The following is a 13,758-nucleotide window of genomic DNA, read 5'->3' as shown; positions in this document are numbered from 1 at the left end:
AAGGGCATTTTTTTTCCACTTTGTTAGAACCAAGACTGTATAATTTCTTTGGAATCAATTTTAAATGTGACCATGTAAAGATTTTTTGCTTAATCAAATAATTGTCAGTACTCTAGATGTAAAATTGCATGCATGTACTGAAATTTATATTAAAGCAGAATTTCCATAGGGCAATAGGACATAGGAGCAGAATTGGACCATTTGGCCCATCCAGTTTATCTTGCACTATTCCATCATGGTTGATCTATTATCCCTCTCAACCCCATTCTCAGCCTTCTCCCTGTAACCTTTGACACCCTGACTATTCAAGAACCTATGAACCACTGCTTTAAATATACCCCATGACTTGGCCTCCACAGCATCTGTGGCATTGAATTCCACAGATTCACCACAGCCTGTCTAAAAATCCTCCTCATCTCTTGTTCTAGGGATGTCTTTCTATTCTGAGAATAGGCCCTCTGGTCATAGATCTCCCCACTATCAGAAACATCCTCTCCATGTCCACTCTGTCTAGGCCTTTCACTATTTGATAGTCTTCAATGAGATGCCTCCTCATTCTTCTAAACACCAGCGAGTGCAGGCCCAGAGCCATCTAGCTGTTAATCTTTTCATTCTGGGATCTTTTCTCCTGAAACTCCCAAGTGTTTTAAGTGTATTTTTAAAGTGTTTAAAACTCAGATGTGAAAATTGCAAGTTATACTGGTTCCTGTGAATGCTTATTGCTAAATGCCTGCATGGGCTTCTAATTCTTTACTTCTAGTCTCTATTTAAGACTCTCCTTAAAATCTATGCTTGAGTAAGTATTTATTTTCTTCTAATTTTGCTGCTGATTTGACATCTATTTGATTATGTGCCTGTGCAGTGTTGTGTGATGTTACATATAAACTATAAAGGAATTATCTTTAGTTGTTAGCCTTGTTCTTTGAGTTCCCCCCAGAGCAGCTGCATTTCTAAAGCATTTGGTGTTGTAATATATCCCAAGGCATTTCATAGCAGTATAATTGAAGAAAAAAATTCCCCTGCGCACAGTTCCTCCTTTAGTTTGGAATATGGTGTTAACAAAAGAAAGCTGCCAAACACCTGTTTAAAGATTTTGTTGTTTTCTAGATACATAATCGCTACGAGGGAAAGGACATTTCAAAGCACAAAAGGAACTTGGCAATCACTGGAGGTGTAACATTGTCAGTCATTGTTTCGCCTGTTGTTGCTGCAGTAACTGTTGGTAAGGAAACTTTAGCATCGGAGATTTTTATTTAACAATATTGGATAAAAGTTGGATATGTTCATAACTGTGTTTGCTACTTGTAAATAAGACAAGAGCAGAATTAGGCCACTTAGCTCATTGTGTCTATTCTACCATTCCATTTTATTATTTTGGACTAAATTAGAGCACAGACAATGGAAAACGTCATACAGTGATGCAGCATCTTTAATCGAACGGGATTGCCCTAGTGTGCAGTTCTAATCTGTGCATTTTGTACTCCACTGTTTATCAGTGTAATTTTGAATCTTCATTGGTGGACAAAATATTAATTTGTCAAAAGACATTCCTTATTCTGCTCATGGCTTTGCTTTCCAATAAATGGCAGTCAATCTGAGGGAAGCAATGTGTTACATCCTAGGCTGTGTTTGTTAGAATAGTAAATTACTTGGGTATTTTTTAACAAATTTTTAGTTGTCTCTGCCATGGGGGGTAAAAGGAGCAATTGATATACCTCTGCACTGTGCTTTCTGGAGTTCAGAAGAATGAAGGCCTGGATATTGTGTATGTGCCGAGGATGGGGGGGTATCTGGGAGCAGGGGGCACCACCTCAGAATAGAAGGGTGTCCCTTTGGAACAGAGATGGGGAAGAATTTTAGTCAGGGGTGGTGAATCTGGAGTTCATTGCCACAGATGGGCGTGGAGGTCAAATCATTGAGTTTATTTAAAACTGAGGTTGATAGGTTCTTGATTAGTAAGGACGTCAAAGGTTATGGGGAGAAGGCAGGACAATGGGGTTGAGAGGGATAATAAATCAGCCATAATGGAATGGCAGAGCTACTTGATGGGTTGAATAACCTAATTCTGCTCCTATGTCCAATGGTTTCATGAGTTTACTTACAAAGAACATTCTTTCCTTTGATTTTAAAGTATACTTTTAAATCTAAAAATGTTAGATTCTAAGATATTGAGCCGGAAGGAAGCAATTGCACAGAAATGAACATTTGTGTTTTTTTTTTAAAGCTAAACTCCTTCTCTGCTGCTGGTTTTGAGTGCCCATGATCTTTGTCAGTAAAACATCAGTAGTGAATAACTTAGTGAAATGCAGTGGTATGACTTAGAAGTTGATCCTCATTTGCCATGTTCTTGGTAATAAACCATACAAAAAAGGAGTGCTTTGGCTTTAAGAGAATGTTTTGCATCCAGTTGTCTGATTTTTGAAGTACTTTTCTATGCTTCAGTTGCTGTGCCAAACTGCTGCCATATCAAGGCAGCCATGAGTGCTCGTAGCAGTACTAATGTTCTGGATTTCTACTTTGCAAAATGTATGCATGCATTGAGCACTGTTTGCTCGGTTTGTCACAAAAGGTGGGCTTCCCTGATGGCCACCCATTTTAATTCCACTTCCCATTGCCACTCTTGACATGTCGGTCCTTGGGCTCCTGTACTGTCGTGACGAGGCAACTCCCATGTCGAGAAGCAACACCTCATAATCTGGGTAGCCTCCAACCTGACGGCATAAGCATCAATTTCTCTAACTTGTAACTTCTCCCTTCTGCCCTCTCCCTTTTTCTTACCTTATTTCCACCTACATTTTGTTCTTTTGGCATTTTTTGTTTTAACCACCATTGTGAAACAGATGACCATGTTCCACAAAGGGTTGGTATTGGTTAACAATCTATATGTGCATTTTGAACACCAAGTGGATAATTATTAGAACGTTTTTGCATGATTAGCGTTTATTGCTGATGTGGAGTTACTTACTAAGCAACATCTTGTGTTCCATATGGAGAGCCTCCAACCTGATGGCATGAACATCAATTCCTGGTAATTTCTTCCCCCTCCCCCTTCTCTGTTTTTCTATTCCCCATTCTGACAGCCGCTTTACTCCTCCACAACTGCCTATCACCTTTCTCTAGTGCCCCTCTTCCTTTTTCTCCCATGGTCCATTCTCCTCTCTTAACTGATTCCATTTTCAGCACTTTACCTCTTCCATCTGTCATCTCCCAGCTTCTCACTTCATACCCACCTTTCCCCTCACCTGGTGTCACCTATCATTTACCAACTTGTACTCCTTCCCCTCCCCCACTTATTCAGCTTCTTCCTCCCTTTCCAGTCCTGATGAAGGGTCTCGATCTGAAACGTTGACTGTTTGCTGCCTGACTTGCTGAGTTCCTCCAGCAAGAAGAATCTGCAATATGAGTTGTCTGAAAGCATTCTTAACTACCACAGAGTGGGATACTGAGGTTTTGACCTTGTTACATATGGTCAAAGTGGCCAAGGTGGTGGTCAAAATGAAGACTATTGGCTAATTTTTTCCTGATTTTTTTTTTTGCATTGGTGTTAGGTGGTCAGTAGTTTCAGAGTGTGGTGTGTCTGTGGTTAGCAGTGTCTGCACGTACTTCATATTTTAAAACTTTTTTAGATTAGATTATGAGGACACTCAGTCCTCGTTTATTGTCATTTAGTAATGTATGCATTAAGAAATGAATCAATGTTCCTCCAGTATGATATCACAAAAACACAGGACAGACCAAGACTAAATGACAACTAACTGACTGATATTGTGCAACTGTTGATGTTTTTGCCTAGTTGACACTGATTAGAAACGAAAGTGAAACTCAAAAGAATGACTGTTGAGAGGTGTTGGATATGTTAGTGCATTTTGGGTTTCTAATAGAAAATCAGATTTTAATATAATCTGTTTGTAAGTGGGGAATTGCCAAATAACACAAGCCTGGTCATTAACAAAACTAGCACGCAGGGCATAGGCCAGTTATAGCAAAAACTAATGAAGAATTAGAAACATGAGAATCTGTAGATGCTGGAAATCCAGAGCAACACACACAGAATGGTGGAGGAGCACGGCAGGTCAGGCAGCAAATATGGAAAGGAATAAAGGGCCGATGTTTTGGGCTGAAATCATTCATGAGGACTCGTGAATAATTGTTGACGCTTTTCATATCCCTTCCATAGATGTTGCCTGACCTGTTGCATTTTGTGTGTTATTAATGAAGAATCAGTCTTCATCAGTCATCCGGTTTAGCAGTAGGAAATGGTGGCTTACCCGCATGGACTGGCCTGTCTTGACTTGAGGCTTATTTGCTGTTACCAAAGTGATGGGCCAGATTATTTTTATGTTTATTAACTCTGGTATCTCTATTAAATTAATGTGAAAGAGCAGTGTGAAATCCATGTAGTGCAGCGCATAAAAATCCTACCACTAACAGTCACAGACATTGTGTGTTTTTTAGTTGTTAAGTAACTTTCTTTTTGTATTCTATCTTCACAGGCATTGGAGTACCCATTATGTTAGCATATGTTTATGGAGTGGTCCCTATTTCCCTCTGCCGTAGTGGTGGCTGTGGTGTTTCTGCCGGCACTGGAAAGGGTGTGCGGATAGAGTTCGATGATGAGAATGATAATGCGGGCAGAGGAAATGCAGCATTAGGTAAGCAAATTGATTTTACTCCTTCCCATGTTTCTAGCTACTTTCAGTAGGCCCGAAGCGTCTATTGTTAATCCCCAATATAGATGCTGTTGGGTTCCTCCAGCATTTTGTGTGTGTTACTCTGGATTGTGAGCATCTGCTGAATCTCTTGTGTTCAGTATGCTTAATTGCTCTGTTTAAAACAAAACACATTTTCATTGCTTTAAGAAGTGACTGGGCAACATGTTAAATTTCATTTTGAGAACAATGTCTGCTTTCATAACTGAACGCAGTTGGTTAAGGGGCAAAGGCAGGTCAATGGGTTTGAGAGTGATAATAAATTAGCCCAGATGGGATGGTGGATCAGACGATGAGCTGAATGGCCTAATTCTGCTCCTGTGTTTATGGTCATTCACCTTGGAATCGTTTCTTTCGACTGGCCATCTTGCCTCTCCACTCTCAATCCTGGTCCAGGTTTCAAACCAACATGACAGTTTGTTTCTTCTCATTGATGCATGACCATCTGAGTTTCTCCAGCACCATAAGAACTAGGAGCAGAATTTGCTCCATCAACACTGCTCCATCATTCCGTTATGGCTGATTTATTATCCCTCTCAACCCCTTTCTCCTGCCTTCTCATAACCTTTGGTGCCCTAACTAATCAGAATTCTATCAAACTCTGCTTTAAATATACCTAATGACTTGTCCTCCACAGCCACCTGTGGCAATGAATTCCACAGATTCACCATGCTCTAGCTAAAGAAATTCTCCTCACCTCTATTCTAAAGGGATGTCCTTGTATTCTAAGGCTGTGTCCTCTAGTCACTTCTGAAAACATCCCCTCCATGTCCACTCTCGGCCTTTCTGAATTTTGACTACATTATATTTAGATTTACTTTTTTTTTTTGCACAGATTGTTCTTCTAATTTCCCAGTGCAGGGTACAAGTGCACTCACCAAGCTGTAGGCATGTTTTCATTATCTAAAATGTATGTTAGAAAGCTCCATAGGTGACTTGTAATATATGTTCAGAGTTATAATTGCTAGCAAGTGAAATGTTGTGCTGCTATTTGTCCACCTAGATACGACGTTTGTGGTGGAAGCTCGGAACAACCCCAGTATTGGAGAAGGAAGTGTCGGGGGTTTAACAGGCAGTTTGAGTGCCAGTGGCAGTCACATGGACAGAATCGGGGTAATACGAGACAACCTGAGTGAAACAGCGAGCACAATGGCATTAGCTGGAGCGAGTATCACTGGGAGTCTTTCTGGGAGCGCGATGGTCAACTGTTTCAATAGGTAAGCCTTCCAGATTTCTTTTCCATGTGCTCTTTTAAGCAAATCTTTTAATAATAAAAACTTATGCGATTTAAAGGTGGCTTGGGAGGGTAGCGGTTAGCACGTGACTTTATAGCAGGGCTTCGATTCCCACTACTCTCTGTGACTTCGAGTGCTCCGGTTCCCTCCTACAAGATGTGTACATTAGGGTTAGTGAGTTGTGGGCATGCTGTGTTGGCGTGGGAAATATAGCCTAGTACAATCCTAGCTGATGTGATGGAAGCAATGTGTTTCACTGTATATTTCAAAGTATGTGTGATCAGTAAAGCAAATCTTTCTTTACTTGGACTTAACAACGTGGAAGGGAAGAGAATGTGACTGGATGCAAATAAATGAATCCGCCACTGAATGCTGTGGTGCAGGGGCAAGGTCACTTAGTTACCAACTTGAGTGAATCCCATGGTAGTCTGATCCAATGCTTCCTGTTAAATCTCATGCCGTTAAGTAACTTGAAAGTAAAAATATTAGCTCCTGAACTATTTTAGTAATGTTTCATATTCTGACCATTTTGTGGGAGCAGGCTAAAAATAAATAAACTGATGACGAAACTATCTTTAATATTAAGCATCATCTTGATTAATTCTGTCATGCATAACCTTCACAGCTGCAGTTCACAAAGTTACTGCTGCTCTATTCCTCTATTTGTCCAACTTGAGGGATCTATGCTGAGCAAGTGGATAGGGTGATTAAAATGGAAAATGGTATGTAGTCCTTCAGTACTCGAGGTATTGAGGAGAAGAGCACCAGCGTAATGTTGCAGCTCTATAAAACCCTGGTTAGACCACACTTGGAATATTGTGTTCAGTTCTGGTAACCTAATTACAGGAAGATCATGGAAGCTTTAGGGAGGGTGCGGAAGAGACTTACCAGGATGTTTCTGCCTGGATTAGAGAGAGTGTCTTATGAGGATAGGTTGAGCAAGCCAGGGTTTTTCTGTTTGGAGTGAGGGAGGGTGAGAGGTGACTTGATAGAGGTGTACAGAATGATAAGAGGCAGAGATAGAGTTGATAGCCAGGGCCGAAGTGGCTAAAAATTGCAGGGTTATGTAGGAGGGAAGGGTTAGATTGATCTTAGAGTAGGTTAAATGGTCAGTCCAACATTATGGGCTGTAGGGTCTGTATTATGCTGTAATGTTCTGTGCTCTATTAATATCTAAGCAAAGTTTCTATTCCATTTTAGGAAATGTACAAAGGTAAAAAAAGGTAAAGTTCAAGAGCACTGAAATTTGGTTTTCATTGATACTAAATAATTTGAAGCTGTCATCTTGTAGAAGTTGTGTTCCAGGCAAACTGTTCTTCCCTCCTCTAACTTCTGTTGTTATCTCCACTCATTGTAGGTTAGAAGTGCAAGCAGATATCCAGAAGGAGCAATATAGTCTCAGTGGTGAGTCAGGCACGGTCAGTATTGGGACAATCAGTGACAATGCCAGCACAAGGGCCATGGCCGGATCAATTATCAACTCCTACAACCCACAGGACAGGTCTGCTATTTTGCTGATATTTTTTAACAAATTATGTTGTGATATTTAAAATGCTTAAATTACTAATTTTGTTTTAAGTGGTGAAACACTGGAAATAAATGTGATTTTTTAAAAATCACTTTAAAGAAAGACTCATAGTTACTGGGAATTAGCCATCTCCCATTTGCTTTCAGAAGTTCTTTGACAGTGCCTTACTGCTCGCAATACTAATGCTGAAAAGAAATGCCAAAGAATGTGAATTTATAGGAGTCCCTCTTAGTCTCAAATCTAATGAATGTATTGTGCACCTAATTATTTACCTTTTACAAAGCGCTTTCAAGGACTCTTCAACTCGTGTTCTCAATGTTACTTATTTTTGCACGTTGGTTGTTTATCTGTTTTTGTTCATAGAAACATAAAAAACCTACAGCACAATACAGGCCCTTCGGCCCACAAAGCTGTACTGAACGTGTCCTTACCTTAGAACTGCCGAGGCTTACCCATAGCCCTCTTCTTTTTTAAGCTCCATGTATCCATCCAGGTGTCTCTTAAAAGACCCTATTGTTTCTGCCTCCACCACAACCGCCGGCAGCCCATTCCACGCACATACCACTCTCTGTTTTAAAAAAAACTTACCCCTGGCATCTCCTCTGTATCTACTTCCAAGCACCTTAAAACTATGCCCTCTGGTGCTAGCCATTTCAGCCCTGGGAAAAAGCCTCCGACTATCCACAGGATCAGTGCCTCTCATTATCTTGTATACCTCTGTCAGGTCACCTTTCATCCTCCGTCGCTCCAAGGAGAAAAGGCCAAGTTCACTCAACCTGTTCTCATAAAGAATGCTCCCCAACCCAGGCAACATCCTTGTAAATCTCCTCTGCACCCTTTCTATGGTTTCCACATCCTTCCTGTAGTGAGGTGACCAGAATTGAGCACAGTACTCCAAGTGGGGTCTGTGTAGTTTTTCATTCTATTACTTTGTGAATGCCCATAAGAAAATGAAACTCAGGATGGTATACGGTCATTTGATAATGAAATTACTTTGACTTTGAAAGCAGTCACTTCAGTACAGGATTTTGGCAGCTGAATTGTACTCAGTGGGCTTGGTGAGCCTAGTGGCTAGTTCAAAAGTGCTGATATTAAGTTGAGAAATGTAGGTGAAATGTGCATTTCAGCCTTCCACAGTGTGAGAACAGTGAAAGTTGCATCATAGACTGGTTGCAAATGATACTGCCAGCTGTGGTCTTGCATGTACTCACAATTACAAAATACTTCTGAGTATAATCCTTAAATTGCTGGCCTTTGCTGCTTTCCATTATGTTAGTCATATTTTTTTTAAATGTTAAGGCTCATCAAAATGAAGCTCTGTACTTAGAAATTGAAATAAACACAAGAGATTCTGCAGGTGCTGCAATTCAGAGCAAACATACAAACTGCTAGAGGAACTCAGCAGGTCAGGCAGGATCTGCTGACAGATGCTAACTGACTTACTGAGTTCCTCCAGCATTTTGTGTGTGATGCTCTGAAAAAAGCAGCTTTTGTAACTTTGGGTTGATAAGATTGACACACAAAAGAACCTGACCAGGGCAGTTCCAGACTCAAGATTCTCTTGTATAGAATTTCCTTTTAATTTTTGGATGTATTTTTGTCCCACTGCTAATGCTGGCTTCAGTTTCATAGTTGAACCGCTGCCTTTTTTTTTGAAACTTTATACTTTTCCAGAGAGGAAATATCTGCATTTCTAATATTTTTGGTAAATATAGAACCACTCTAATAGCAACACGTTGTAGTCTGACTATCCATTTTGAGCAAGTGGAACTACAATACCTTTCCATTCTGAATAAGGCATTTTAAATGCAATAGATTTAGAGGCAATGGGGGAGTTTAGGACCAGAGGGCACGACCTCAGAATACAAGGACATCCCTTTAAAGCAAAGATAAGGAATTTATTTTGCCAGAGAGTGTGGAATTCATTGCCACAGATAGCTGTGGAGATCAAGTCATTGGGTATATTTAAAGTGGAGTTTGATAGGTTCTTGACTAATAAGGGCATCAAAGTTTATGGGGAGAAGGCAGGGGAATGAGGTTGAGGGGCATAACAAATCAGCTATGATGGAATGGCTGTCTTATGGTCTTATGATATTCAATGTGTAACTGTAAAAGAAAGCATATCTATGTGGGCAGGCTGTTATTAAATTGAGCCCTGCTATTTATGTCAAGTATAGAAAGTTTTTGAACATCTATAATAGTAAAGTCCTTCTTGTAAATATCCAAAGGGGAGGAACATTTCTGGTTTGCCTAAAAACATTAACAGAGTAAGTCCTGATGAAGTATCTCGGCCTGTAACATCAACTATTTGTTCCCCTCCATAAATCCTGCCTGACCAGTTGGGTTCCTTAGTATTTTGTGTGTGTTGCTCTGGAATTCCAACATCAGCAGAATCTCTTCTGTTTTATTGAAAGAACCAAATTCAGTGGGGGGTATCCATGTTACTTCTGATTGTCCTAATTATCAGAAGCATTTTTAAGTAGTCTGTTAGAGGACTGGTTATTAAGCTTGCAAAATATCATGCTTTGCAGTATTCATTATTGTAAATCAGTCATTTCAGTTGATCTGTTTCTCAAAGTGTGTGTGAACTATTTATTTTGAAGGCTGCATTTGTTCACATGTTAACGTACTGTTACATTCCTGTTACCAGCTGTTTTTAGTTCATGGAATATGGATTGTACTTGGCAAGATAAGCTTTAATTGGTCATACTAAATTATCTTTTAAGTTATTTGACATCTTTGACACAAAGCAAAAGAATTCAAAGATCTTCCATCACTGATATTAAATTGAAGACGTTAGTATACATCAGGGAGTTCAGAATGTTGCTGATTACAGGGCCATCATCTAATTGTTTTGCTTTTTATGTGAACTTTCAAATTGATACTTGCAGTTCTCTTGCTACCTATTAACCATGAGTAAAGAGTTCTCCATAAGACCAAAGGAGCAGAATCAGGCCATTCCCCCTTTAAATCTGTACCGCCATTCCATCATTCCCTCTCATCCCCATTCTCCTGCTTTCTCCCTGGAACCTTTGACGCCCTTACTGATTAAGAACCTATTAAACTCTGCTTCAATATATCCTATGTCTTGGACTCCACACCTGTCTGGCAGTGAATACCACATATTCACCACTCTCTGGTTAAACAATTTCCTCCTCATCTCTGTTCTAAAAGGACATCTTTGTATTCTGAGACTGTGCCCCTAGTTGTAGACTCCCTCAACGTAGGAAATGACCTCTCCATGTCCACTCTATATCTCGATCTTTCGATATTCAGTAGGATTCAATGAGAATTCCACCCCCCCCCCCCCCCCCCCATTCATGTAAACTCCAGCAAGTACAGGGCCAGAACCATCAAATGCTCTTCATACATTAACCCTTTCTCTAATTAATGTGCTCTGTTGGAATATTTCTAGATATCACTAACGTTAAATCTGTATTTCTTGATTTCCATGTAGGGAAGGGAACAGTCTGGAGGTGCAAGTTGACATTGAGTCAAAGCCTGCAAAGTTGAGGCACAACAGTGGAAGCAGTGCTGTGGATGACAGTGGTCGCAATGTAGTCATTTTAACTTCGGCCCCTCCTCTGGATAATCGAAGCAATGCCTCCAAATGGTCCAAAGAAACAACCACTAAAAAGTGCAAAGGAAAATTACAGAAAAGAGGCAGTATGAAGATAAATGAAACTCGTGAAGAGATGGACGCACAGTTATTAGAACAAAGAAGCACTAATTCGAGCGAATTTGATTCTCCGTCACTTAGTGACAGTATTCCGTCTGTAGCAGACTCTCACTCCAGCCATTTCTCAGAATTTAGCGGATCTGATATGGAGAGCATGAAAACATCTTGTAGCCATGGTTCAAGTGATTATCATAGTCGTTTCTCAGCAGTCAGTCCCCTTCCTGAGGTGGAGAATGATCGTTTGGAGACATGCCCATCACAGGGTGGTCTGGCATCTGTTGCAAATGGACCAAGTGCTGAAATCTTGCAGCTGAATCTCATTGCAGAGGAGAATGGTGCTGTAACTTCAGAGTCAAATAATGCCAATGAGGAAACAGAAAATGTAACCAATAATAATCAGCAACAGACTAGTGCAATTCATTCAGAAATTTAATCTTTCACTGCTGCAGTTTGTATCATAAATGGCACTAATCAGTTCTGCTAACAGTTATATGCTGATTAATATAAAAGAAAACTAATAACTGATTGAAACTGGTGCTTATTAATCAACAAGATCATGGATTTTGAAGGTCAGAAAGTTCAGGTGTTAGGGTTAAGTGTTGTTACTGATCTGCTCCCAGCTAACCAGTTCAACTTCTAAAGGTTGGGAGAAGAGTTGCATCTATCAGACAGTAACATTGGCTGAGAAACAGTGGTCCGTTTTCCGGTCACGTGTGAAGCATATGTAGCTGAACTTGGAGAAATCCCAAAATGCAAGCAGAAATTCAAAAAATTGTTCTTGACTGTGGCTATTCTATGATTGAAGATTGACGGACCCATTCTCCTTCACTGTTTCCTGGTGCCTTTTGGAAAATACATTTAATACCTGCTTTATTTGAGGATATGTTTATACTTCTCAAAAAAAATGCTTTGACCACAGTATACCACAGAAGAATGCTAACAAAATGGATGAAAATTGTGAATAATGAATAAATGATCTTACGATATAACCCTTTATTAGCCTACCAAAGACAATACTCAGGCTTTAGAAACTATTTTGCATAACTATTTTAACTGGTTCCTTGTTCTGAAAAAGAAAGTATTCATAGCGGATGATTGCTGCTAGTGCAGTTTGTTACAGATTGAAAGCACAGTGCAGAATTTTGCACATTGCTTTGAAGCATTAAAGAGAGGTAAAGACCATAGCCTTTTCCTCCTGGATGGACCGAGACACTAATAAAACTCAAAGGCAATCTCGGCTAAAAGATGCACTGTTGAATTTCACTTAAATGCAAAATCAATTTCTTATATGAAAGTATGTTTTTGTGTATTATGCAGTGTGTATTTGGTTTATGTTGCCATGTTGATAATTGAAATTTTATCCTTGAAGAATAAAAAACAAGTTGCAATCTTTTAAAATTTTCTTTAAGCTTTAGAACACTAGTGCCAGTTACAATACGTTGCATATGCTTAGTTTGGTATTTATACATTTGTTTGCCAGCTGGTTTGCCTAACAGGGTTGACTGTAAGAAGCATATCTAAAAATAAATACAATTAAAATCCAATGTTGAGTATTCTTATAATGTGCAGAAGTTTGGTTTAATTGAAATAGTAAATGCACAAGTTAGATTATGGGTTAAGGGTGAAAGGTGAAGTGTTTAAGGGGAACATGAGGAGAAACTTCACTCAGGGCAGTGAGAACATGGAACGAGCTGCCAGCAGAAGTGGTAGATGCAGGTTTGATTGCAACAATTAAGAGAAATTTGGATAGGCACATGGATGGGAGAGATACAGAGGCCATTGTTTAGGTGCAGGTCGATGGGACTAGGCAGATTAATATTTCAGCATGGACTAGATGGGCTGAAGGGCCTGTTTCTGTGCTGTAGTGTTCTATGACTATAACTAATTTAAAAGTAATTGTAACTGTCTGTTCCTTCCTGCTAACTTGGTTATGCACCTCTGCCATACAGACTGGGAAAATGCCAGGGTTCTTTTGGCTGAACAAAGACAACTTTCAGGTGTCAATGACTGGGTTAGAAAGGAAACTCTATCAGGGTTACTGCCTTGGTTATTTTAACACTCCTGGCAGGAATATAACTCTGTAAGTCTGATTAAGGTAAGAACTGACTTTTCTCCTCAAATTACTCACTGAAATTTGATGAGCAAGTTAGAATGATTGCACAGCTTAAACTATGTAGCTTCAAAGTCAGGAATTGCTCTAGCAAAGTTTATTTTTTTATTTCGAGATACAACATGGGTAACAGACCCTTCTGGCCCAGCGAACCAGCGCTGACCATTCACAGCCATGTGACCAATTAACCTATGAATCCCTATTGTCATTGGGATGTGGGAGGAAGTACACAGGGAGAACGTACAAACTCCCTGCAGACAGTGGTAGAATAAAACAAAGGTGTAAACCCCTTACCCCAAGCCCTGCAACAGTGGAGGTGGGCAGTGGCAGCAGTTCGTTACGTAAGCTCACTTCTTGTTTACTTGTGGTCTAAGGACAGAGGCTATCAATACCATATCTGGTTATTGTGTTGTAGCTGCAATGTCATCAGCTGCAATTAGTGAAACTTGGTTGCAGGAGAGACAAGACTGACAACTCAATATTTCTGGGTTCCGTTG

General features: G+C 39.9%; 1 protein-coding gene across 3 annotated transcripts in view; it reads left to right on the top strand.

Annotated features, from left to right (window-relative positions):
• The window catches only part of rnf19a (ring finger protein 19A, RBR E3 ubiquitin protein ligase), a 73,833-nt gene extending 61,129 nt beyond the window's left edge, over window positions 1–12,704 (top strand). For all 3 annotated transcript variants that reach the window (XM_059971741.1, XM_059971751.1, XM_059971732.1), the window contains exons 6-10: window positions 1,108–1,222; window positions 4,494–4,652; window positions 5,713–5,926; window positions 7,302–7,445; window positions 10,930–12,704. In XM_059971741.1, the coding sequence (XP_059827724.1) occupies window positions 1,108–1,222; window positions 4,494–4,652; window positions 5,713–5,926; window positions 7,302–7,445; window positions 10,930–11,584 (1,287 nt within the window). In that variant the 3' untranslated portion in view covers window positions 11,585–12,704. The remainder of the gene's footprint in view (window positions 1–1,107; window positions 1,223–4,493; window positions 4,653–5,712; window positions 5,927–7,301; window positions 7,446–10,929) is intronic.
• Window positions 12,705–13,758: the final 1,054 nt, after the last annotated feature.

The sequence above is a fragment of the Hypanus sabinus genome, chromosome 1 (assembly GCF_030144855.1).
Source record: "Hypanus sabinus isolate sHypSab1 chromosome 1, sHypSab1.hap1, whole genome shotgun sequence".
NCBI lineage: Eukaryota > Metazoa > Chordata > Chondrichthyes > Myliobatiformes > Dasyatidae > Hypanus > Hypanus sabinus.
The sequence above is the reverse complement of the archived record's forward strand: the minus strand, read 5'-3'. Positions and strand labels throughout refer to the sequence as shown.